Below are 23,322 nucleotides of genomic sequence, written 5' to 3'. Positions count from 1 at the left end.
CTCCTAAGTTCAAATAGATTATTAGCCGGCTTGAGGGCTGAATTTAGTAATTGACATGGTAAATTGATGATCGAAAGGGAAGGTTGGCGGGTTGCCACTGTATTCATCTTTGGCATTTCTTACTAATGCAAAACTATTACATCAGAGTCCCCACTACATGAAACGAACTGCTAAATTAGTTAAACTGTACATCTGAACCACAGGACACCACAGTGTAACCATCGGGCTGCATTTTTTCATCTAGTTTTCATATTCATGCAGTCAAATCGAGAACAAGGACTAGTTGCTGAAACTATAACTAATCTCTTTATTTTCAGATACTTAAATATTCCACATTTATTCCAAATCCTGTCCATAGAATAGGAGATCACTCCATATACATAACCTTTGCATGATATGAAAATAGTGTGTTTTCACAGCTTTCAGTTTTAAGAGCACAGGCTTTCTCTTTAATTTGGATTGTATACATGTAGCGAGAATGCAATCTGCAACTCCTTTTCCATGGGCCTTCTCAGCCAACTACTTAGAATTGGTCAAGGTCATGCTGAAGTCCCATAGCCTTTTAGCCAAGTCTGCATCTTTAGCGTTAGACCTTGGGTTGCCTATGTTGCTGTCCACGAAATATTCCCCACTAAAACCTTTAACTTGCGGATTTAATGCGACGTAGCAAGTTGTGGCAGCTCCCTACAACCATATCGACAAAATCCAAAAAGCATCTGAGCCATGTGCAAAATGAATCTTATCACAATTCATAAATAATACTACCTGTGGAATACTTTTGAGGAAACATTTGCCAACTGTATTGAAAATGCCTGCATCAAGGCAATTTATTTGAGTAGTAATCTAAAGACAAAGTTGATATAAGTCAACTTCAAGCAGTTTGATACTAAGGGATTCATTCAAGGTGGGGGATGAAGCATCACTACATATTTGTACTACCTGTTTCTAGATTGTAATCAGCACTGTCAAGTAAAATCATTACAGTTGTGCAGCTAACCTTGTCCTTACTAAATTATACATTGTAAGTCATATTCTAAGTCGAAGGAAAGTAATCTAACTTGTTTTAAACTTCCAATATACTGAAAATATCTTCAAAAGGCAACAATCAACTAAATCTTAAATGATTTGAGGGATTACTGTTGAGAAAACCATGGTGGCGAATAAGATTGGTCATAATTACTCCAGGATGAAGTGAATTTGCTGTAATCTCCACCCCTTCTTCCTGTTTGTATCAAGAAAAAAAGAAATCATTCGAAGACTAGATCCCACTTGGCAAATTAATGGCAGTACGGCAAGTTGACCTTGTAGTTATTAATTAAAAATGATGTAATAAACTCTAACTAGACAATATTGCAGCAGCAAATGAAATTTAAGACACACAGAGAAAGATACTTAAACAAAGTAGAAACTTCTACTAAAAAAAGCACTAGAGGTTCACTGATAGGCCGGTTACTTTTCTACCAACAGAATTTGGCAAAACAATCTATTATGACCAACTTTTTCAATGTGAGAAAACCATGGTGACGCACTAGATGCAACTTTTTCAATGTGAACATGTTGTCACCTGCATGATACATTAGGTTCAAGAACTGTGAAATGCATTGGTTTGTACGGTTTGTACATCAAAGACAAATTGACCATATTGTGTACCTTTAGGTGCCTAGCAAGCTCCTTAGCGTGCAGTATGTTAGCAAGCTTTGATTGTCCATAAGCAGACCAAGAAATGTATCTGTAAATTAGCAAGCAAAAGGAGAAAGAAATGATCAAGCATTCTATAATTATCTTGGACCAAACGAAACTAGTCATCCATGATTTTGCGCCCCCCCCCCCAAAAAAAAAAAAAAAATAAAAAGCAGCAAGTTAGTGAAGCCTGTCATCTGTTTTACCCTGATTCATCATTGATTTTATCAAAACGAATTCCCTCGCGATACGCAATACGGTGACCTTCTGAAGATAAATTAACAATCCTTCCTTCTCTGTTGCTTTCACGTGCTGTATTTTTCATAGTCTCCAACAAAAGGTTTGTTAACAGAAAATGACCTGCAAATTAGTTACTATATCTCATTAGATTTGACATTCACGTACACATAGCAGCTATTTTTCAATCCAAGTATAAAACATCAATTTACTCATAATCAACAAACTATTTATTAATAACTTTATATAAAATATATTAACCTAAATGGTTGGTCGCAAACTGCAGTTCTATGTTGTCCTGGGATAACATGAAAGCAGTCTCCATAACCCCTGCATTGTTGCTTTCATGCAAAGAAAGAGAAAATTAGTCCTCTAATCAAAAGTTTTAATAAAGTTCACGCACAAGCAAAACCAAAGAGCAATTAACGGAATAACAAGAAAAAGGCAATAACAGCTCCAGTCATAAGCACAAAAGAACATTAGTTAATTCACATATCAGTGCACATAAATGCATATATCCACATCCACATGCGTGCAGAAACTTGAAGAAAAATTCCATAAATAATTGAACTTGCAGCAGTTTATAGTTCTTACATGAGCAGATTAAGGGGAAGACTTGATGACTGATAATCTGATGCAAATTTCCTTACTGATGCCATCGAGCTCAGATCTAATTCCATTACATCGATCTTAGCACCAGGTATTTCTTTAAGTATTGCTTCTTTGACGCTCCTACCAGCATCCATATTCCTTACTGCCATAACCACATGGACACCACGCAATGCAAGAACGCGTGTTGTCTCTACACCAATGCCACTTGACGCTCCTGAAATGAACTGATATGAGCACTTGACTACATAACTAAAAGAAAAACATGAAAGCAACAATATTAGGGCTGTGGTGGTAATAAATATAAACGCATTTTTGTCAAGCAAGAAGTTGGGGGTTTTTTTTTTCCTCTTCCCCATTCTTCTTTTGGGAAAGTGGCCTTCTTTTGAATAACAAAGACTAAAGCTCTCATAAAAATATTGTAAATTTAACCGTATATACCCAAAACCCAGAACTTGCAACCAAAAAAAGTTATGCACGATCTCTCTGCAAAAGGATCATCACTAAGTTCACTAAATATGGCAAAGCCTGCCAACTGGGGATTAAATTTGTTAGGGACATTTTTAGATCATAAGGATATAATCATCTTTTATTATAAGAGAATAATTCGCAATTAAATCAAAGTTATTTTGATGTTTGAATCGAACTAACGTGATGAACCACACTTATATGATAGACCGACCTAAGCATACCTCAACCATGTTAATCTAGCAAGTCACCGTTCTCTCATGTATAAATATTCTTTACTCGCTCTAAGCAGGGGCAATTTTTCTCTTAATTTTCATTTTTATGTTTGAGGTCTGTCTCTCCTTATTTATTGCAATACAACAAACGCTAGAGCACAAGTACCAAGACAATTACAACTTTTGCTCCTAACCCATTTCGTACTTGTTACGTTCACGGTCCGAGATTAACGTCAACAAAATTCATAAAAAAAAAGGTTCACTTCTTGTCGTTTTCTACAGAGATAAATTTCATTTCTTGTCCAATCATCATCTGATCTTTCTATTTGTCTAATTGGTAAACCTGTAACATTTGAACGTAAATGACCCACCTACTTGGTTTTTCTATAGAAAGACAAGAAAGGAGTCTAAGTAACTCGGAAAAAAAAAAAAACCTGTAACGATGGCAGTGAGCCCAGTTCCATCAATCCCTTGAGTAACTTCCACTGCTGTAGAAGAAGCAGAGAAGCCAGATGGTCCTTTTCACCCAAAAATCCACATTCTTTCTTTTGCAGATTAGATTACGGTTACACTTTCACTACCCCAAAACAACAGATTCACTGTAGAACCAGACTAGCCGTTTTTGACAAAAGTCAAAGCTTTGCCATATGTTAATACAAAAAGGTCATTGACCATGTCAACATTTCCTCGTTGACAACAATTTCTTGGAGGAAACGAAAAGAAAAATGGAAATCATGTCTTGTCATGACATCATAGGGTGGCCCCACTCTACAACGAAACAATTAATAGTGTACCATTCAGTAAATAGAAAGGAATTTTATGTCAATCTAAAATTAAAAAATTTTAAATTATTTATTTAATTATAAATATTTTTAATAATTAATTTTAATACATTTAAAAAGAAGAGAATCAAAGGAAAAAATTAATCTAATTTTTTTTAAGTTCTTAATCAATTTTTAAAATTTTTATCTTATTATTTATCTAATTAAAAAAAATTACATACATAAATTATTAAATTTATAATTTTCAAATGCCAATTTTAATTATATATCAACTGATCTAAAAAATACTCAATAATTAATTTTTTTGAATTTATTAAAATTAATCATTAAATTTTTTTTTTTTATAAATATAGATAACTCTGGTAATAAAAAAATATAAAATATATTTAAAATATCAATTAATTTTATTCATGTGCCCATGTCTCTGTTCATTGTATTTCTCTACATTAACAAAAATAACATTAAGTTCTTCCTTATTACATGTAAATAAAATAAATTTTTTTATATTTAATTATAATTATAATTTTTTTTAATTATTTTATAAATTAAGTTATTTTAGGAAAATTTCTAATTGAAAAACCAAAGATTAATTATAACTTGTCTGTTTACCAATAGTGTTAGATAATAAACGTAAGTCTTTGGTCATTTAATTAAATTTTTTACTTTAAAAATGTATAGTTATAAATTTAGAGTTAGAGATTATTAAAAAAATTATAACTTTATTTACACATAATAAAAAAAAAGATATTTAATTTAATTTTTTATTAAAATTTAAAACGTATATTAAAATATTAAACCAAAAGAAATAATGCTTACTTCTTAAGAATATTTCATTGATGATTAGGTTTTAGAAATAAGGTATTTCACATGGGAAATTAATTTAAAAGTTTTTAATTTTATATATTTATAAAAAATTTATAGTATTATAAAAATTTTAGTAATATTTTATCCACGCATGCTTTTTTTTTTTTGCCTGGGACATGCAATCTTAAATGTGCCCTAATGGTGGTTATGCTGTATACGAATTTCAGTAGGTAGAGGGTCTTTGGATGTGTAATTTGTAAAATATTTTGGCTTTGTAAAACAAAAAAAATGGTCCAAGTACTATGGGTGACCCGAAAATCCCTTTATTGCATACCGCAATTCGAACCTTGAACCGAGGCGTGCTATGCTCCTGGTACTATGACTCAGACTTGATACTTCTATCATTATAGTGCATGTTGTCATCAGATGGTGTATTATGATTCCACGGATGATTATAGAACGTTCACATGTAACTAGGGTCTTTTTCCTACAAAATCCTTTGTCTTAATACCTTTGTCCCCTTAGATTCCTGAAGCATTGAATTTTATCTACTTTTGTGATTGCATTTAGAGAGAAATAAAGCCATTACTTCTAGCTTGAAAACTGCTGTGAATGTCTTGGTTGGTCTGATTCTAAGTAGAAAAGGTGTCTGCAACCAAGTTTTTTATGTGTTAACAGTATCTGCTCTAATCTAGATATGATCTTTCGGTCTTATCATGATTTTCTTTAATTACTTATTCCATCTCTATTGCTGCATTGCAGTGATGCTCATACACCTAGGAACATGTCATGCCCAGTTTCTCCCATTGGCAGTCCTCTACTACATTCAAGGTCACCACAACATTTGAGTGGAAGGATGTCCCCCTCTCCAATATCTAGCCCTCATACTGCTTCTAGTTCTTCCACTCCTCTTACTGGTGGTAGTGGTGCCATTCTATTTCATCACCAAAAACAACCAATGATCTACTTGCATGAAGGTATCGGAATAACCCCAAGGTCCCAAAATAGTTTCTATGGAAATGCTAGCAACCCTTATCAAGAACCCAAGCCTGATCTGTTTCGAGGGATTTCTCAAGCCGCTAATGTTTTCCAAGAAATGATTTCATCAGATAATGGTGCTTTTGGAAAACAGTATGGAAGGCCTGGCCATGTTGTTGGTCATAGGTAACTCTAAGATGGACAGCCAGTCTTGGCTGACCATGTGATCAGCAAATCTTAAGGGACCATGTGAAGTTGAAACCATCACGGGACCTTAATAAAAGTTCATCAATGCTTGGGCGTAATGGAGGAATCTAGTTTGCTCAGAAACCTGTCATGGGGAGGGTTTCAAGCATTTTAATGCTATTCGGGGCTCAGTTGTTGTTTCTTTCCTCAAAGTTAAGGTCACAGGCTCATATTTCCACGCATATATATGATTGTTTCTGGAAGATTGAGAGGCATAAAGGAGATATGATGTTGAAGTGGCCCCTTTGCTTGGTCGTTCAATTCTTACAACAAGCAACAATCAACATGCAAGAGGTTCTTGGAGGCTGGATTTTAGCCGCATTCACAAAATTGTCACGTTGGTGTCGGGGACTAATACTCTTCACCTTGCTGGCACATATATCACCATCATAGTAGGCAATCCGTGTCACTTATGAGTATACCGTGCAATGTGGAGGCAAAGAAGTTTAAAACCAAGCTCACCTCTGGAGATTGACTTAAAGCAGCTCCTGATGATGAACCATCTGGTAGTGTAAAGAGAACTGTACATTTTATCACACCAAGAAACACATAGAAGAGCTATTCTTTTCCAATTTTTTCCCTCCTTCCACAGTTTTAACAGGTGGAAAGACAGTGGTAGTGGTTAAAAAAGTTTTGCACAGAAGGTGGGAAACCAAAACCAAATCCAGGCTTTGTCAAAATGACCTATTAAGTTTGCTGGGACTGGTTCTGGTAAAAAAAAATTTTCCAACTGTAGCGGCCTTGCCAAAAACTTAATTGTTGCTGCTGATAATGATGTATCTATATTACACTGGCAGCAAATTGTTAAATTCTAATTTTACTGTATGTATTTTGAAACATTAGGAAATGAACTATGCTGTACATTTTCGGAACATACAATGCCGAAAAATTGCTTGACCTGCCTAGGTTTCTTTATTATTTGTTTTGGCTTCGATTTGTCCAAAGTTCAAATAGATTATTAGCCGGCTTGAGTACTGAATTTTAGTAATTTGACATGGTAAATTGATGATCGAGAGGGAAGGTTGGCAGGTTGCTGCTGTATTCATCTTTGGTATTTCTTACTAATGCAAAAAATTTACATCAGAGTCCCCACTACATGAAACGAACTGCTAAATGACTTAACTGTACCTTTGAGCCACAGGAGATCACATAATTACCATTTGGCTGCATTTTTTCATCTAGTTTTCATTTTCATGTAGTAAATTCGAGAATAAGGACTAGTTGTTGAAACTATTACTATCATAGACTTGAATATTCCACATTTCATCCAAATCCTGTCCATAGAATTAAGACATCACTCCATATACACAACCTTTGCATGATAGGAAAACAGTGTGTTTTCACAGCTTTCAAGTTCAAGAGTACAAGCATTAGACTGCAAATATCTTTAGCCCAAGTATAGTCATACAATTTGGATTTTATACATGAAGTGAGAATCCAATCGGCAACTCCTCTTCCATAGGCCTTCTCAGCCAACTACTTGGAATTGGTCAAGGTCAAGCTGAAGTCCCATAGCCTTTTAGCCAAGTCTGAATCTTTAGCCTTAGAGCTTGGGTTGCCTATGTTGCTGTCCGAGAAATATTCTCCACTAACACCTTTAACTTGCGGATGTAATGCGACATAGCATGTAGTAGCAGCTCCCTACAACCATATCAAAAGAAACCAATAAGCATCTGAGACATGTGCATAAAGAATCTTATCACAATTCATAAATAATATTACCTGTGGAATACTTTTGAGGAAATATTTGCCAACAATATTGCCAATGCCTGCATCAAGGTAATATATTGGATCAGTTATCTAAAGACAAAGTTGATACAAGTCAACTTCAAGCAGTTTGATACTAAGGAATTCATTCAAGGTGGGGGATGAAGGATCACTACATAGTTGTACTACCTGTTACTAGATTGTAATCAGCACTGTCAAGTAAAATCATTACAGTTGTGCAACTAACCTTGTCCTTACTAAATTATACATTGTGAGTCATATTGTAAGTCAAAGGAAAGTAATCTAACTTGTTTTAAACTTCCAATATACTTAAAACCATCTTCAAACGGCAAAAATCAACTAAATCTGAAATGATTTGAGGGATTACTGTTGAGAAAACCATGGTGGCGCATAAGATTGGTCATGATTGCTCCAGGATGAAGTGAATTTGCTGTAATCTCCACCCCTTCTTCCTGTTTGTATCAAGAAAGAAAGAAAATCATTCAAAGATTAGATCCCACTTGGCAAATTAATAGCAGTACGGCATGCTGACCTTGCAGTTATTAATTAAAAACGATATAATAAACTCTCATTGCACCGTCTAGCAGCAACAAATGAAATTTAAGACACACAGAGAAAGATGCTTTAACAAAGTAGAAACTTCTACCTTCTACTAAATGCACAAGTGGTTCACAAATAGACCGGTTACTTTTCAACCAACAGAATTTGGCAAAACAATCTAATAAAAATGAAAATTGTAATGAAATGCAATTTTTTCAACGTCAACATGTTATTACCTGCATGATACATTAGGTTCAAGAACTGTGAAATGCATTGGTTTGTATAGATTGTACATCAAAGACATATTGACCATATTGTGTACCTTTAGGCGTGAAGCAAGCTCCTTAGCATGCAATATGTTAGCAAGCTTTGATTGTCCATAAGCAAACCAACTGTGGTATCTGTAAATTAGCAAGCAAAAGGAGAAAGAAATGATCAAGCATTTTATAATTATCTTGGACCAAACAAAACTAGTCATCCTTGATTTTGGCTCCCCCCCCCCCCCCCCCCACCAAAAAAAAACAAAAGCAGCAAATTAGTGAAGCCTGTCATCAGTTTTACCCTGATTCATCATTGATTTTATCAAAACGAATTCCCTCGCGATACGCAAAACGGTGACCTTCTGAAGATAAATTAACAATCCTTCCTTCTCTGTTGCTTTCACGTGCTGTATTTTTCATAGTCTCCAACAAAAGGTTTGTTAACAGAAAATGACCTGCAAAATAGTTACCATACCTCATTAGATTTGAGATTCACATACACATAGCAGCCATTTTTAATCCAAGTATAAAACGTTAATTTATTCATAATCACCACACTATTTATAGATAAATTTATAGGGAAATATATTAACCTAAATGGTTGGTCGCAAACTGCAGTTCTATGTTGTCATGGGATAACATGAAAGGAGTCCCCATAATCCCTGCATTGTTGCTTTCAAGCAAAGAAAGAGAAAATTAGTCCTCTAATCAAAAGTTTTAATAAAGTTCATGCACAAGCACAACCAAAGAGCAATTGACAAAATAACAAAAAAATAGGCAATAACAGCTCTAATCATAAGCACAAAAGAAAATTAGTTAATTCACATATCAGTCGACATAAATGCACATATCCACACGCACATGTGTGCAGAAATTTGAAGAAAAAGTCCATAAATAATTGAACTTGCAGCAGTTTATAGTTCTTACATAAGCAGATTAAGGGGAAGACTTGATGACTGATAGTCAGATGCAAATTTCCTTACTGATGCCATTGAGCTCAGATCTAATTCCATTACATCAATCTTAGCACCAGGTATTTGTTTAAGTATTTCTTCTTTGACACTCCTACCAGCATCCACATTCCTTACTGCCATAACCACATGGACACCACGCAATGTAAGAACGCGTGTTGTCTCTACACCTAAACCACTTGACGCTCCTGAAATGAACTGATATAAGCACTTGACTACATAACTAAAAGAAAAACAAGAAAGCAACAATATTAAGGCTGTGGTGGTAATAAATATAAACGCATTTTTGTCAAGCAAGAAGTTGGGGGTTTTCTTTTCTTTTTCTTCCCCAAGCTTCGTTTGGAAAAGTGGCCTTCTGTTGAATAACAAAGACTAAAGCTCTCATATGCCAGAAAGATCTGATAAAATATTGTAAATTTAACAGTATATACCCAAAACCCAGAAATTGCAATCAAGAAAAGTTATGCACGATCTCTCTGCAAAAAGTTCATCATCAAGTTCACTAATTATGGCAAAGCCTGGCAACCGGGGATTAAATTCATCAGAAAAAAAAGTTCACTTCTTTTCCTTTCTGCAGAGATAAATTTCATTTCTTGTCAAATCATCAACTGATCTTTCTATTTGTCTAATTGGGGAAACTCTAACATTTGAACATAAATGACCCACTTACTTGGTTTTTCTATAAAAAGAAGGTATTTCCCCAAACTATCCTACCAACCAAACAGAAGCTCAGATTAAGAATCTGACAGCTAAAATGAAAGACAAGACAAAAAACCCAGATCAGAAAACGAGTCTAAGTAACAGAAAGAAAACCTGTAACGATGGCAGTGAGACCAGTTCCGTCAATCCCTTGAGTAACTTCCTCTGCTGTAGAAGAAGCAGAGAACCCAGATGGCCCTTTCCACCCAAAAATCCACATGCTTTCTTTCGCAGATTAGATTACAGTTACACTTTCACTACCCCAAAACAACAGATTCAGGTCAACGCTTTCCAGACATGTCAATATTTCATCCTTAACAACAATTTCTTGAATAAAACGAAAAAAATGAAATCATATCTTGTCATGACATCAGCGGGTGGCCCCACTTTACATTATTAATTATTATTACTATGTAGTAAATATATATCAATTAATTTTTTTCTTGTGCCCATGTCCCTGTATTTCTCTACATTAACAAAAATAACATTAAGTTCTTCTTCTTTATTACATTTAAATGAAATAATTTTTTTTATATTTTAATTATAATTATAAAATTTTAAACTTGATTAAAAAATATAATTGAAATACTTTTAAATTATTTTATAAAAATATCTAACTGAAAAACAAAAAATTCATTATAACTTGTCATGCGTTACAAATAATGTTAGATAACAAGTAAAATTTTATTTTAAAAATGTATGGTTATAAATTTATAATTACAGATTAATAAAAAATTATAAATTTATTTACACATAATAAAAAATAATATATTTTATTTTATTTTTTATTAAAATTTAAAAAGGTATATTTAAATATTAAACCAAAAGAAATAATGCTTATTTCTTAATAATATTTTCATTGATGATTAGGTTTTAGAAATAAGTTATTTAACATGGGAAATTAATTTAAAATTTTTTAATTTTGTATGTTTTTAAAAAAAATTATAGTATTATAAATTTGTTAAAAATATTTTCAATGATGTTTAGACTTTAGATGCAAGTTATTTCACATGGGAAACTAATTTAAAAGTTTTTAATTTCATTTAAACGTACTAAATGCATGTTAACCAATTGTCAGCTAGGCTAACAAACTTGGGAGTGGTCAAGCCCAAACTAAAGGCCCATAGGCTATACCCTCTTTGAGCCTTGGAGCTTGGTTTGGGCAGTTTGGCAACTTTGCTTGCTGCCCTTAAAATCTTACGGAGATGCACGATGCTATCATACAAAAGTAGTATAAAAAATAGCTAAAAAAATATGATTTAAAATTTTGATAAAAAAATAAAACATATGTTTTGTATTTGGTATTGATTCGTGATAGGATAATTTTTTTATTTTGTATGAATTATATATGAAATAAACAGATATAAATACACGATGTTGTCAGGTCTTACAGCTCTGATTTTTGGGGGTAATGCCAGTATGCTACATAGCAGTCAGTGGCAACTCTCTGCAGCCAATGTCAGAACTAGTAATATAGAAACAGCTAAGCTGTGTGGCTACTTTGATGTGGATACTGCTAACAGTATCAGACAGCATCAATATTGATCATTGATGAAGAAAATTGATAACTGAATACAATTTTCTTAATTTGATTTGGAAACGAACATATGGGGTTGAAGTATCAGGAAATGCAGAATTTGGATTGTATAGATCGCCAAATCAAAGAAATTTTGATTAAATTGAGTACCTTTAAGCCCCCAACATGTAATAAATGTTGCAAGCTGTGATTTTTCCATAAGCAGATAAGACGAAGAAATTGGTAAAAATTAAAATCCACGTGCAAGATTTTCAACTAGAAAAGACCCTTTATCATGTCAATACCATATGGTAGGACAGTGGGGACATCAATGGCCAGTAATAAAATCTGGATTAAGGAGGGAGAGAAAAAAGAATCCTTCATTGATAAGTTTAATGAACTCAACACAGCATAACTCTAGATAATTTACACACCATTATCAAACACAAAATGCAAATTCAGGGGTAGAAAGAGTTGAGAGACAACAAATAAGTTGGGTAGAAAAAGATAAAACGTAGAAGAACTATGCAAGATGCAAGATGATGATTAATCTTTTTCAAGCTCTGGTCTTGAAAGGAATAGCCCTGATGACTATCTGGTGGTAAATTGCAGCAAGAGCAGCTCCAATGAAGGGTCCAACCCAGAAGATCCACTGCAAGCAAAGAGAAATTTGAATCAATCTGTGACTGACAATATCAACAACGAGAAAGAATGGTGCATGAAGAAAGATACTTACATGGTCATCCCACGCGTGGTCTCTGTTGTATATAATGGCAGCTCCAAGACTTCTGGCTGGGTTAATACCAGTTCCAGTGATGGGAATGGTGACCAAATGAACCAAGAACACTGCAAACCCTATCGGAAGGGGAGCCAAAATCTGCAATGTAGTGGCTAGAAATACATTAAAAGGGTCTATAATTCAAGTACTTCACCAACAATAGTGCTCGGTTCAAAAAGTAGGACAATTTTTTGCTATAAAAACCAAATACAACTACAGGTTTTAGGTAGGATTCTTGATTTACACTTTAAAACCAATTTCATATGTCATATGGTGCTTTCCCATCTACATGACATCTATAGAATACCCATACAGATGGTTAGATCCACTACAATTAAAAACAGTTCTGGCAAAATCAAGTTGTGAGAAACAAAAGTTAATGATTAATTAAAAGCAGATAACGTATGTCATGTAAATTAACTAATTAAGAGCAAAGTATAACATAAAAGGACAAGAAGAAAATACACATACAGGAACATGAGAGTCTCTGGCGTTTCTCTTGCCATCAGTAGCAGAGAAAACAGTGTAGACAAGAACAAAAGTGCCAATGATCTCAGCACCAAGACCATCACCCTTGGTGTAGCCATGTTTCACAACGTTAGCTCCACCACCCAGCATCTCATAGCGACTGTTTCCTTGGAATCCCTTCACTACACCGGCTCCACAAATGGCACCAAGGCACTGCATGATGATATAGAAGACTGCCCTTGTAAGGGACAGCTTCCTTGCTAGTAACAGCCCAAAGGTCACAGCTGGGTTGATGTGGCCACCTGAAGTTACAAAAAAGTGCAGATCAGGTTATCAGACATCTTTTTAAAAAAATCTTAAGCATCCTCAAAAACTTAGGTTAGACTAAGGTTTACTATGCCAGAAAAAGTTCAAAATTTATACTTCAAAAGAAACCAAAGTCGAAAACATTTATTGGGGTTTGAAAAATTAGCCAAAGAAACCAAAAACTGCAAACTACACATTAAAAGTTTAAGGAAGGTGACCTGAAATGCCAGCAGTGCAGTAGACAAGAGCAAAGATCATGCCACCAAAGGCCCAAGCAATGCCTTGAATACCAACAGTAGTACATTTGGTCTTAGACTGAGATACACCCATGACAGTCAAAACGGTGATGTAAAGGAACAAGAAAGTGGCCACAAACTCTGCAATGCCAGCTCTGTAGAAAGACCATGACTTGAGTTCACCAGGCTCAGACAATGGTGCTTGGGGTGGCTCTTTGTAGTCCTTATCTGTCTGGGCTGATGTCCCAATAGGCTGTCTCTCTGGGAACTTGTTTGCCCCTAGCTTAACATCCTCCTCTTTGTCCTCCATCTTCTTTCACCCACTCAACAAGCAAAGATTGAAGCTTTTTTCTCTTTTTCTCTCTTCCCAAAGAAAGCAAATGAGTGCAGATGAGAGAAAGCTGAAGAATACGGTGACTTCGGATGGTATGCGGTGTGGACGTCACGAGTAATGCTGAATTTCACGTCGGACGTAAAAAAAAATTACTAAGATATATAAAAATTCACCTCTGTCTTTTATAAAATAAAATTATAATATAAAAATAATTAAAATAAATAATATCTCATCAAAATATATCAAAAGAGTAAATGTCGAATCCTAAAATCAACACGAATCAAAATTTAAATTAGCTTGTGACATTTATATTTGGCTTAAAGCAAATGGGTTGTCTTTAATTTCCTTTTATATTTTATTTTCTTCTTGTCTTTTCATAAAGCAGATTATTTAAATTACAATACTACTACTCATGTTTTTTAATATTTTTAATTATTGTATTAAGGGTATGATTAGCGTTTTTGGAAGGATTGTTGGGAACAGGTGTCACATGTTGGTTTATACCTTTGTTCTTATATTCAACAGAGTTTCTTCAAATTTTTAATATAGAAAAAAGAAAGTCTCCATTTTTATCTTAACAATTTTGATTTACTTGATTAGTTGTTTTGGGCCGCATGATTATCCACCAAGCATCCTAATCAGAATTAAGAAATTCCCTGGTAGGCAATAAAATATTTTAAAAAAACTGTTTTGGTCTGTTATCATTGTGAAGGTAGCATTTGATTGGGCAGTTAATTGCTTAGATCACTCAAATGAATAAAAATTTCGGTCTCTTGACTGCAAATTCAACCCTTTGGACGGTTGTGATTTCTTTTTGGAAACTTACGTCACTCTCGTTAAGTAGTAACAGGGAAAAAATAGTCATTTCATGATCATTGCAATCTTTTCAGTTTTGCGACGAAAACAGATTCTTTGCGAAATGGGTTTCGCCTTTCCTTGATTAGAAGAAGAGAAGGTTCATCAATGGTGGAGAAGACAACACCGTTCCCATAGCGTAATTATTTGTGCAAGACTGTAATTCAGTCAATGCAATAATATTCCTTTAATAACTCTAGTATCCATGACTAATATTTGTTCACCTTTTATTAACAGTCATAGACATGGATTCTAATTGGTTATCCCGTAATCCTTGCTTGATCTTTCCTATTTCAATGACCTAAACATATAACAAACAATAAACAATAAAAGGGTATAAATTTCATTTTAAAAACACTTTTTTCTGTATTTATTCTGTTAGCAGTGAGTGAAAAAGCTGCAAATCGATCATGGTGGACAACTCACTCATGGTATACCCCTTACATGCTGCCTTAGCCCCACACCCTGCAGGCAGGCCCTTACCCCCCCCCCCCCCCCCCTTTTGGTTTCTCCTTGCCAACTGAGTTACAGGAAAATACTAAAAAAACAGAAAAAGGTGTTCAACTCCTCGGTCTTCAAGGCTAGTTTAATCAGGAGCTTTCCCGCAGTATTAGACTTTAGACACCTACTCACAGCACCCAGCGAAACCCTTTTTCTTTGACGGTAGGCAATTATCTTTTGTCCACAAGTGAGTCCCAATGAGTACGTGGCAGTAACCTATAGGTAGATTTTGACTAGTGACAAAAGTTGTCATCCTTCCACACCCTGCCAGATTAAAGTAACATGACTGTGTTTTGGGAATATATTATGAACTGGCTTCCTTCCCTTCATGCATATGTAACTTTCTTGTTTATTTCTCATGCAAAATCGCCCATAATCAGCCATCTTCATAGTATTTCTTTCTTTTAAAAAAAAAAAATGATTAAGGTAAGAAGCAGGTGGTTTTTGTAGATTCTACTGTTTCACTTCCATCTTCCACTTTTCTCAATCTAAAAATTGCATATGGAAATACTTAACAGCAAAATGAAGCAGGTAGTAGAGAGCTAAAAGTAAATTATTTCAGAAGCAATTCTTTGAAACTTATCAAATACATACTCTCCTTTTTTTTTTTTTTTGAATGAGACACTATTGTTAATTGATAACATGCCCTCATCAAGATTTATGCTACAGCTACAGTAGGTCTCGGGTGATCAGCATCAACCACACACTACAAACTCTACAATATAATTAGTTAATTACAAAAAAAAAAAGGGACTTACATTTCGTCATTCAACTCTTCACTATGTTGGTGTTCGAGTTTGATATGGGGGCAGGGTCTTTCTGGTACTCCCCTTCTCCAGAGAACAATTAGATCACCTCTCTTTCTTCCTAGGGTCAGAAAGGTTCCTGCAACAATGTGTGAAATTTGTCAGCTGACAGTAACGGGACCGAGGCTTTTTAACTTCTCAACCTGGATTTGGATCCAAGGAAGAGGGAAGAAGAAAACTGCTTGTAGTGGCAAAAATTACCAAGAGTAAAAGGGACAATGTAAAGGAGTGCTGGTTGACCATGTCCATCCATCAAATTTAGTGCCACGTATGTAATCAGAAGACCTGCCATGGATGAGAAAGTAGTAGAAAACTATGATTTGCAAAACCCAGGTAAATGATGATAAAGGCAACAAAATGAAGGGAATTTTCTAAGTATCAACAAACTAAGTTTTCACAGCCATTGTAACAAGAAATATATGGTTCTTTTTCTTTTGGGGACCAACATGCTTTCTTTATCATCTTTACCTAAGCCATAAGCAATCATTGCCCATAAGAAGTATCCAGCTCGAAGAGTCTTGTTTGCCAGCCAATCATACCTGTAAGCACGAGTGATTCAAGTGAGTTCTAACTTCTATGCAGATGAATTGGCAACAATTTGAGAATTAAATGGCCAAAAAAGTATGCCTATAAATTTTGAAAATTAGCAGAAAGGAATATGTCACCATTTCTGTCAGCTCCATTATAGGAAGGGATAAATAAATATTTTAAATAATTCTCGGATGGAAAAATGATACATGATACTCGTAATTTTAATGCCAGTTAGATTCATTTTGCAGCTTGAAAATGAAATATTCAAAAGATAACGTATCAGTGGAAATTGCAATTGTTTTCTTGATATGCTGTATTATAAAACTGTTTTAAAATTATGCTAGGTTTAGATGTCTCCCGAATATTACTTAAATAGTAAAAAAATAGCTCTCCTTTCTGATTAAAAAGTTAACAACAACTCCTTAAGAGCCACTGTAAATAATAATAATAATAATAAAAAAAAAAAACCTCCCTATGAACTAGTTGATATTTAAACAAAAAACTGTCCAACATGGAAGGCAAACACATTGTTTGAAGAAGCATGAAAGAACATTTTCTCTGAAAAGAAAGGTACAACTACTGACGGACAAGTTCATGTACAGAGCACTGACAGGAATAAAAGATTTTGCAAGGGAAGACTGCAAAGTTCAAACCTGAGTGAAAATGCTATCAGCAATCCAGGTATAAGGATGTCACCAAATCCTATTATGCTACAACCACCCCAAGGATCAAACATTCGTGGGATCTTCAGTAGCATTGGAATGCCATCCTCTCCACTTTTATCACCACGAGCTACCTATGAAATAGACACAAGCAATCAATATTACTTTCTAGCCTTACAAATTTTGAATATATCCATAATAGCCTAAAGACTAAACCTTTAAATTCTGCTGTAGCACATGGGTTAGAGTTGGAAAAGGTGAATTACTTACCACAATCATCACACTTTCATGGAACAACTTCTTTGAAATAAATACCCAAAAGATGTCATATAAGAAGGCACAACTTAGTAGAACCGTTCCGACCTGATTCACAAACCAACCATAATTATGTCATACTAACAACTTGTTCCCTGGAAACAGTCGTATTTGTCAAAATCATTCCATATTTGATTATTTTGGAAATTCCAAAGAGAAAATTCAAGGAATCTAGGAGATGGTCTGCACAAGTCTAAAATATAACGAGATGAAGCAAATAAATTTGAAAAGCTACCTTGAGATTAGGGACATGGACAATCTGCAGAACTGTGATTATCAGTGCAATTCCCTGAGAAGAAAATAAATTATAAGTTGAACTCTCCAACGTAAATCAGTAAATCTTGCATCAACATCTAGTGAAAAAGAAGAAAGAAAAACAGAAAGGGAGAGAAGAACAAGAACTAGGAATAAGCCAAATGTCTCATATCCATCCACTTAAATGGTGATTGTACTCATTACTTCTTAACGTGGTATTGTATAGTACATGATGCATAAGATAGTTCCATCATTGACCAGTTAGAGCATTCAAAATCCACTATTAGAGTGAATACTCTAGCAAAGCCATGGCTTAATGGAAAACAAAAAAAAAATTGTCTATCATGAAACCACGAGAGGAAAAAAGTTCATCATCTATTAGTTGAAACATAAACTTATCTTAAACTCACTCTTTCCATGGGAATGAAAATGTTGCTCAACAAGATAGGGTGTGCATGGGGTATTAAGATAGGCACATTCTATTATTGAAGCACATAGTTATTGTATTCATGATGTGACTCATGGATCCAAGTAGCTTGCCTCTTATTACCAATGGTGGTTGCCAGCCTTTAGCTGGAAACCAATATTGAGTGCATCAACAAGAGAAAGCGGAAAAAAATTAGGCCAAAAAAAGGGGATTGTTAATCATTTGTGATAATGGAACTTAGATAATCTTGAAATATATTAGGAAACTTATCAAGAAAGTACATCCTTACTAGTATATCTTGACCTATCCAAGCAAAGGAATCATTGCGGTAAACAGCCCAAACAACAGCAAATGCTATGCAGAAAGGGGAAACAGCCAACGTAAGGTATGAGAGAGCTCCGTAGAAAGGCACTTTAATGTATGATTCCCCAGCACGCTTGAACCACCTGTGAGATATAAAAATTTATTCAGAACCTTGAAAAGACAAGTCAATTCCCTAAACTACTGAAAGCTGTAAACTGAGGGAATGGTGTTTATCTAGTCAATCAAATAAGAAATAAATGATCCATAGCAACAAAGTGTGACCACTTTTCTTCATCTATTTGATGACAGTTAGCAACATTAGGAATAAAATAGCTTTCAAACTAAATCCTTTTATTCAGTTTCTCATAATACTTTGATGGTTATCACCATCCACTCCATATCATGCAGAGAAAAAAATAACAATACATTATCAGCAGTAAATATACAAGAATCAATCAACAATAACCCACAAGAGGACATGCAGACTTAACAGTTTTTAAATGCAAACTTCTCATAACACTCTGAATTCATATTAAGAAATACATGAATACCTTGACAATAAAGCAACCAAGCAAGTTTGAAGGCCCTGCACGTACATTAAACTTTAGATTTACATGCTAATACTTCATTGAAATATCTGGAACAATTGAAAAAAAAATTGGTAATGTTCATAGGAACATTTTGTGTATGCAAACATGAATTAAGAGAAGCAGCATATTCATGCAAGCATAGATGAATAATAACTGGGAATCAGACATGAAAGAAAGTTGTACCTCCACACCACCTATGCAGAAAAGAACCACCAAGAGCTCAACAAACCAATATGACATAAGTTCGTAAAGCATAACCAAGAAGCAAGAAGCAACAACAACAAATAAGACAGCTGATGTGGTGTTGATGTCCACAATACCACCAGAACCCACATGTCTGGTATCTGGAATTTCATCCAAAGCATCCTGCATTGATAAGATAAGGTCTACAAATTAATAAGCATAATATAGCTGTAAATAGACGGACACAACTTCAGATACACTGGGGGCGGCAATATGTAAAAATGACTGCACGTGACCTTTAATAGTTTGTCCTGTTCAATAGCAGCTTCTCTTGCACTCCATGCAGACCAATATGAAGCACATAATATGGTACCAACAGCCATCAGCCATAGAAACACTTCGGCTATGTCAACTAGAGGTCGCTTTGGAGAGTAAAGCTGTACGGACACTACAAAAGCACAAAGCATTTAGAAAGATATCATGTATAGGTCTTAGTAGGGTGATCACAGCAGGTGACAAAATTAAGTAAAAGAAATATTAAACTAGAAGCTTACCTGATGAATTCCTTGTCAGCATTTTCTCCAAGCTTGCACCAGCTTCTTGTGGAAGCAAGACAGCAGGTATGTGTATATCTAAACTGGTTTCATTAGGCTCACATACCATCTTGTAGAGTTCTGCAGGAGAATAAATAAGTTTGACCTTTAGCAATGTACATGAACTCCAATATGCTGTCTTTCTAGGTCAAACTATTTATCCAACAATAATTTAAAAAGTGAATACTGTCAATCTCATACTTATTCATCGCAATCCAAAAGGGTAAAAGTCAAGAGTAATGACAAAAGACCATTTTCCAGTTAACATAACAATAACACACTGGTTATTTATCAACAATGCATTTGAAAACCTCAATTAATCAACACATGCATCAAACAACAATCAAAAACATTAAGTACCTTTATGGTTATTTATAATGAGGACAGCTGAAGCATGAGCTGCCTGTGCATTATTTGCCTTGGTTGTGAATTTGCAGTGGCCTCGGTCCACCATAATGACATCATTAGCAAGCTAACAAAATCAAAGTTATGCAATGATATTAGTAACTAAAATATACTATACTTGCTTGCTGTGCATGATCATACATAAATTTAAGAGTATATCAGTAACACAATAAACAAACCTTATTCTTTGGGGGGCTACAACAATCACGAGGGTCAGAAAGAGTGAGGCGACTTTGGCTTGCATTTTTCTCCTTCAACACTATAGGAGCACCAAATCTGGCACCTACACCAACAAACTCAGCATCCTCTACGCCATTAACCCAAGTTTGAACTTTAACCTAACAAAGTCGTGACAATTGACAGTTAAACTCTATAACAAAACAATAACAAGGATAAAGCTCAACAAGATACAACAGAGGCACAAATCAAGGTTGAGAACAACTTTAATTCAACAAAATGGAGTCCTAAAATTGAAACGAGAAAAAAAAATGACATAAAGATCAGGAAATTCTAAATGAAATAAAGATCAGGAAATCCTATATGAGCCATGAAAGTAAATAGCTATTATTACAATTTATCACTCCAGCTTCGAAATTTTTATAAACTAAACCACTATCAATCCAGGAATACAATACCAATAAGACAAATAGAAATTAAAAAGGGAAAATAACTGCACAAAATCACCAAAATACAATTGCAGCAAAAAAAGGCTCAGCCACCATCTTACGACAAGGAACTAAATGCTATACAATCCACTAATATACAATTTACTGAACTCAATCCAGTTTAGTTTTACATACAAATTTGAGTCTTTAAGAAAATTAACTAAAAAAAAAAAGTCAATGTAAAAGTCAACATCCAAAACGCCTACCTCAAGACTTCCAAATTTCGTTTCTTTTCTCTCTTTAGAAAATTACTTCTAAATTCCATTTCTTCTAACCCTTAAAGGTGAGAAAATAAAAGAAACAAAATTGACTTGCTTACCACTACCAAATCCAATTAAAAAGGAGTCAAAAACAAAATTTAAACCAAACCCAGTTGAGAAAACAAAGAAACAAGAACTGGGTAGGAACAAAAAAAAGTAGCATTTCGAGTGATTACCAAAACGAAGTCGTTCTCACAACCGGGCCTCTTTGGAGCTGAATCATCGTCTTGTACTATATCACCGGATAAGACAGAACATGGCTGACAGACAAGTGAAATCAAAGCTGATACAAAGATTACTCTGCAAAGACTTTGCAAATCCATTGATTTGGGTTTTTCCACCTACTCCTCCTCTTACTTGTTCAAGGGACCCTCTCAATTTCCCTTATTTCGTGCATCACAGAAATGTTTGCCTTGGGCCTTATTGGTTTTTGTCCTCTTCTTAATACTGATGAAATTTAATACCAACAAAAAATAATAAAATAATGAACAAGAGGAGTACTGGAGTTGCAGTAGACTAGTAGTTAATAAACGAGCAATGGGCTTGGACTGAAGTGAGATAAGCGTAGCAAAGCAACCGTCAAAACCGAAAGGTCACCCAACTGCAAGCTGCTGAAGTAACTAGTCCGACGTCGTTTACTCGTTCATTAGGCAACTCTTTTTACAAAAAGGTTTTGTTATGCTGTTAAAAAATTTTGTAACGAGTGCATCTCAACCTTTTATTTTCATATCTTAATTTTTGTATTTTAATTTTTTTTTTAAATAAAATTATTTATTTATTTATTGCATATAAATTTTTGAAAAATCATAAATTTTTTCAAAAATAGATTTTTTTTTAAAAATAAACTTTCAAAAAATTAAATTCCTGAAAAAAATTTATAATTTTTCAAAAATTTATTTTTAAAATGAATTATGACTTTCAAAAATTAATTTCTAAAAAATTATGTCATTTTCTTAAATTTTACTTCCAAAAAATTATGAAAAACGTAATTAAATAATTTTACTTATAAAAAATTTTTAAAAAAAATTTGAGATGTGAAGAAAAAAAATAAGGATACATTTAGCAACACTCTTTGTAACTAGTGATTGCCCATTGTCTTTTGATATTGTCATATCTGCCCTAAATCATGAGAGTTTCTCGCACATTAGCCCTTTTACAAAGTTGCATATCAAAACAAGGGAAGTCGGTTGTGATTTTGAAGGAATCATTTTTTTTTCTCCAAAATTTATGTTTTTTTTTTTTTTCCAAAAATGTATTTTTAAGAATTCATTTTTAATTATTGACGTATATTTAATGCGATTTTTGCAACGAAATTTGAATGAATTTTTTTCTTTAATCTTTTATGGATAGTACCCATTGAATATTTGACCATATAAAGTTATTTTGGATATGACAATTTGTGCAATAATTGTTCATATTTATCTTATGCTTATTGTGCTTGTATGTTAAGGGTTTGTCATTATGTGCCATAACTATCCAATTACAAAGAACATAGAACCATGTTAAGACTCTAATACTCGAAATATCTAAAATCCTTCAATTATAATAAAATATTTTTGAAAAATTATCTTATTCAGTGAAGTTTTTAAATTTCATATCGTAACACATATTTCATTAAATATATTAAAAAATTATGTTAATTTTTTTAATTCTATTTATAAAATAAAAAAAAAAATACGCTGCCGATGTACAAAGACATAAAAAACTATCCAAGGCTAAAGTTTGTAGGAATCAACTCACATTGATGACAAAGATTAAAAAAAAAAAAAAAAAAAGAAAAATCTGTCCACTACTAATCAACAAGAAATAAAAGAGGTCAATTTCATGTTCGATTTGTCTGACTTTCATGTTGGACCATGCATGTGGTTATGTAACCCAAATAAACAGCCGCATGTGCCCATCAACAAAGAGCATGGTTGTCGAGGTGCCGACAATTTACCAAAATCTTTTGATAATTGACAAGGTGTTTGAAAGATGGACAAGGTTATTGTTATTAAACTGAAAATAATGGTGGGACTTCATTTTCTAATTTCCATCCCATAAGTGTGCAACAAAAGGAGGAAGCAACGAAGATCCTCCGTTTAATCATATATTCAGATATGGCAGACAGGCAAGA

General features: G+C 34.0%; 4 protein-coding genes across 6 annotated transcripts; all 4 read right to left on the bottom strand.

The window, feature by feature from the left end:
* Positions 1–71: 71 nt before the first annotated feature.
* On the bottom strand, positions 72–3,816 carry LOC111278183 (short-chain dehydrogenase TIC 32, chloroplastic-like). Of its 3 annotated transcripts, none has more exons than XM_089746153.1 (8): positions 3,644–3,816; positions 2,512–2,743; positions 2,179–2,258; positions 1,887–2,040; positions 1,651–1,729; positions 1,138–1,222; positions 766–812; positions 72–684 (listed from the first exon to the last, which is right to left on the bottom strand). In XM_089746153.1, exons 2-8 carry the CDS (start codon positions 2,676–2,678, stop codon positions 520–522), a joined length of 777 nt encoding a protein of 258 aa, XP_089602279.1. In that variant the 5' UTR covers positions 2,679–2,743; positions 3,644–3,816; the 3' UTR covers positions 72–519. The 3 variants fall into 3 exon arrangements, with proteins under 3 accessions (XP_089602279.1, XP_089602278.1, XP_089602277.1); XM_089746152.1 differs by lacking the exon at positions 3,644–3,816 and adding an exon at positions 3,219–3,588; XM_089746151.1 differs by lacking the exon at positions 3,644–3,816 and having other exon boundaries at positions 2,512–3,039.
* A 3,421-nt stretch (positions 3,817–7,237) lies between these two features.
* Positions 7,238–10,522, bottom strand: LOC111278174 (short-chain dehydrogenase TIC 32, chloroplastic-like). The gene is made up of 8 exons (XM_022864729.2): positions 10,332–10,522; positions 9,475–9,706; positions 9,141–9,220; positions 8,849–9,002; positions 8,610–8,688; positions 8,115–8,199; positions 7,742–7,788; positions 7,238–7,660 (listed from the first exon to the last, which is right to left on the bottom strand). Exons 1-8 carry the CDS (start codon positions 10,435–10,437, stop codon positions 7,496–7,498), a joined length of 948 nt encoding a protein of 315 aa, XP_022720464.2. The 5' UTR covers positions 10,438–10,522; the 3' UTR covers positions 7,238–7,495.
* Positions 10,523–12,159: 1,637 nt separating this feature from the next.
* Positions 12,160–13,957, bottom strand: LOC111278189 (aquaporin PIP1-3-like). The gene is made up of 4 exons (XM_022864753.2): positions 13,504–13,957; positions 12,983–13,281; positions 12,470–12,610; positions 12,160–12,385 (listed from the first exon to the last, which is right to left on the bottom strand). The coding sequence occupies exons 1-4, from the start codon at positions 13,829–13,831 to the stop codon at positions 12,290–12,292; spliced, it is 864 nt and encodes a 287-aa protein (XP_022720488.2). The 5' UTR covers positions 13,832–13,957; the 3' UTR covers positions 12,160–12,289.
* Positions 13,958–15,745: 1,788 nt separating this feature from the next.
* Positions 15,746–21,621, bottom strand: LOC111278144 (signal peptide peptidase-like 2). The gene is made up of 14 exons (XM_022864670.2): positions 21,383–21,621; positions 20,461–20,619; positions 20,237–20,348; positions 19,838–19,957; positions 19,580–19,731; positions 19,284–19,466; positions 19,062–19,096; positions 18,497–18,653; positions 17,761–17,814; positions 17,481–17,573; positions 17,202–17,344; positions 16,486–16,556; positions 16,219–16,302; positions 15,746–16,096 (listed from the first exon to the last, which is right to left on the bottom strand). The coding sequence occupies exons 1-14, from the start codon at positions 21,527–21,529 to the stop codon at positions 15,966–15,968; spliced, it is 1,641 nt and encodes a 546-aa protein (XP_022720405.2). The 5' UTR covers positions 21,530–21,621; the 3' UTR covers positions 15,746–15,965.
* Between the last annotated feature and the right edge of the window lie 1,701 nt (positions 21,622–23,322).

Source organism: Durio zibethinus, chromosome 17 (assembly GCF_047325235.1).
Source record: "Durio zibethinus cultivar Kanyao isolate XHJ-2024 chromosome 17, ASM4732523v1, whole genome shotgun sequence".
Lineage (NCBI taxonomy): Eukaryota > Viridiplantae > Streptophyta > Magnoliopsida > Malvales > Malvaceae > Durio > Durio zibethinus.
This window is presented reverse-complemented; position numbering and strand designations above follow the sequence as displayed.

Bases quoted from the DNA above. Each gene is read 5' to 3' on its own strand.
- LOC111278183 (XM_089746151.1), bottom strand. From the start codon at position 2,885: ATGGGGAAGAGGAAAAAAAAAACCCCCAACTTCTTGCTTGACAAAAAT. The intron at 2,259-2,511 runs GTAAGAACTATA...TTTGCATGAAAG, and splicing joins CTTCCCCTTAATCTGCTCAT to CAACAATGCAGGGGTTATGG. The intron at 2,041-2,178 runs GTTAATATATTT...ACTAATTTGCAG, and splicing joins GTTTGCGACCAACCATTTAG to GTCATTTTCTGTTAACAAAC.
- LOC111278174 (XM_022864729.2), bottom strand. From the start codon at position 10,437: ATGTGGATTTTTGGGTGGAAAGGGCCATCTGGGTTCTCTGCTTCTTCT. The intron at 8,689-8,848 runs GTAAAACTGATG...GCTAATTTACAG, and splicing joins AAAATCAATGATGAATCAGG to ATACCACAGTTGGTTTGCTT. The intron at 7,661-7,741 runs GTAATATTATTT...ATATGGTTGTAG, and splicing joins TCCTCAAAAGTATTCCACAG to GGAGCTGCTACTACATGCTA.
- LOC111278189 (XM_022864753.2), bottom strand. From the start codon at position 13,831: ATGGAGGACAAAGAGGAGGATGTTAAGCTAGGGGCAAACAAGTTCCCA. The intron at 13,282-13,503 runs GTCACCTTCCTT...TTGTAACTTCAG, and splicing joins CTGCACTGCTGGCATTTCAG to GTGGCCACATCAACCCAGCT. The intron at 12,611-12,982 runs GTATGTGTATTT...ACTACATTGCAG, and splicing joins CCAGAGACTCTCATGTTCCT to ATTTTGGCTCCCCTTCCGAT.
- LOC111278144 (XM_022864670.2), bottom strand. From the start codon at position 21,529: ATGGATTTGCAAAGTCTTTGCAGAGTAATCTTTGTATCAGCTTTGATT. The intron at 19,467-19,579 runs GTCACGTGCAGT...TTATCAATGCAG, and splicing joins AACAGGACAAACTATTAAAG to GATGCTTTGGATGAAATTCC. The intron at 16,097-16,218 runs GTAATTTTTGCC...ACATTGTTGCAG, and splicing joins CATTGTCCCTTTTACTCTTG to GAACCTTTCTGACCCTAGGA.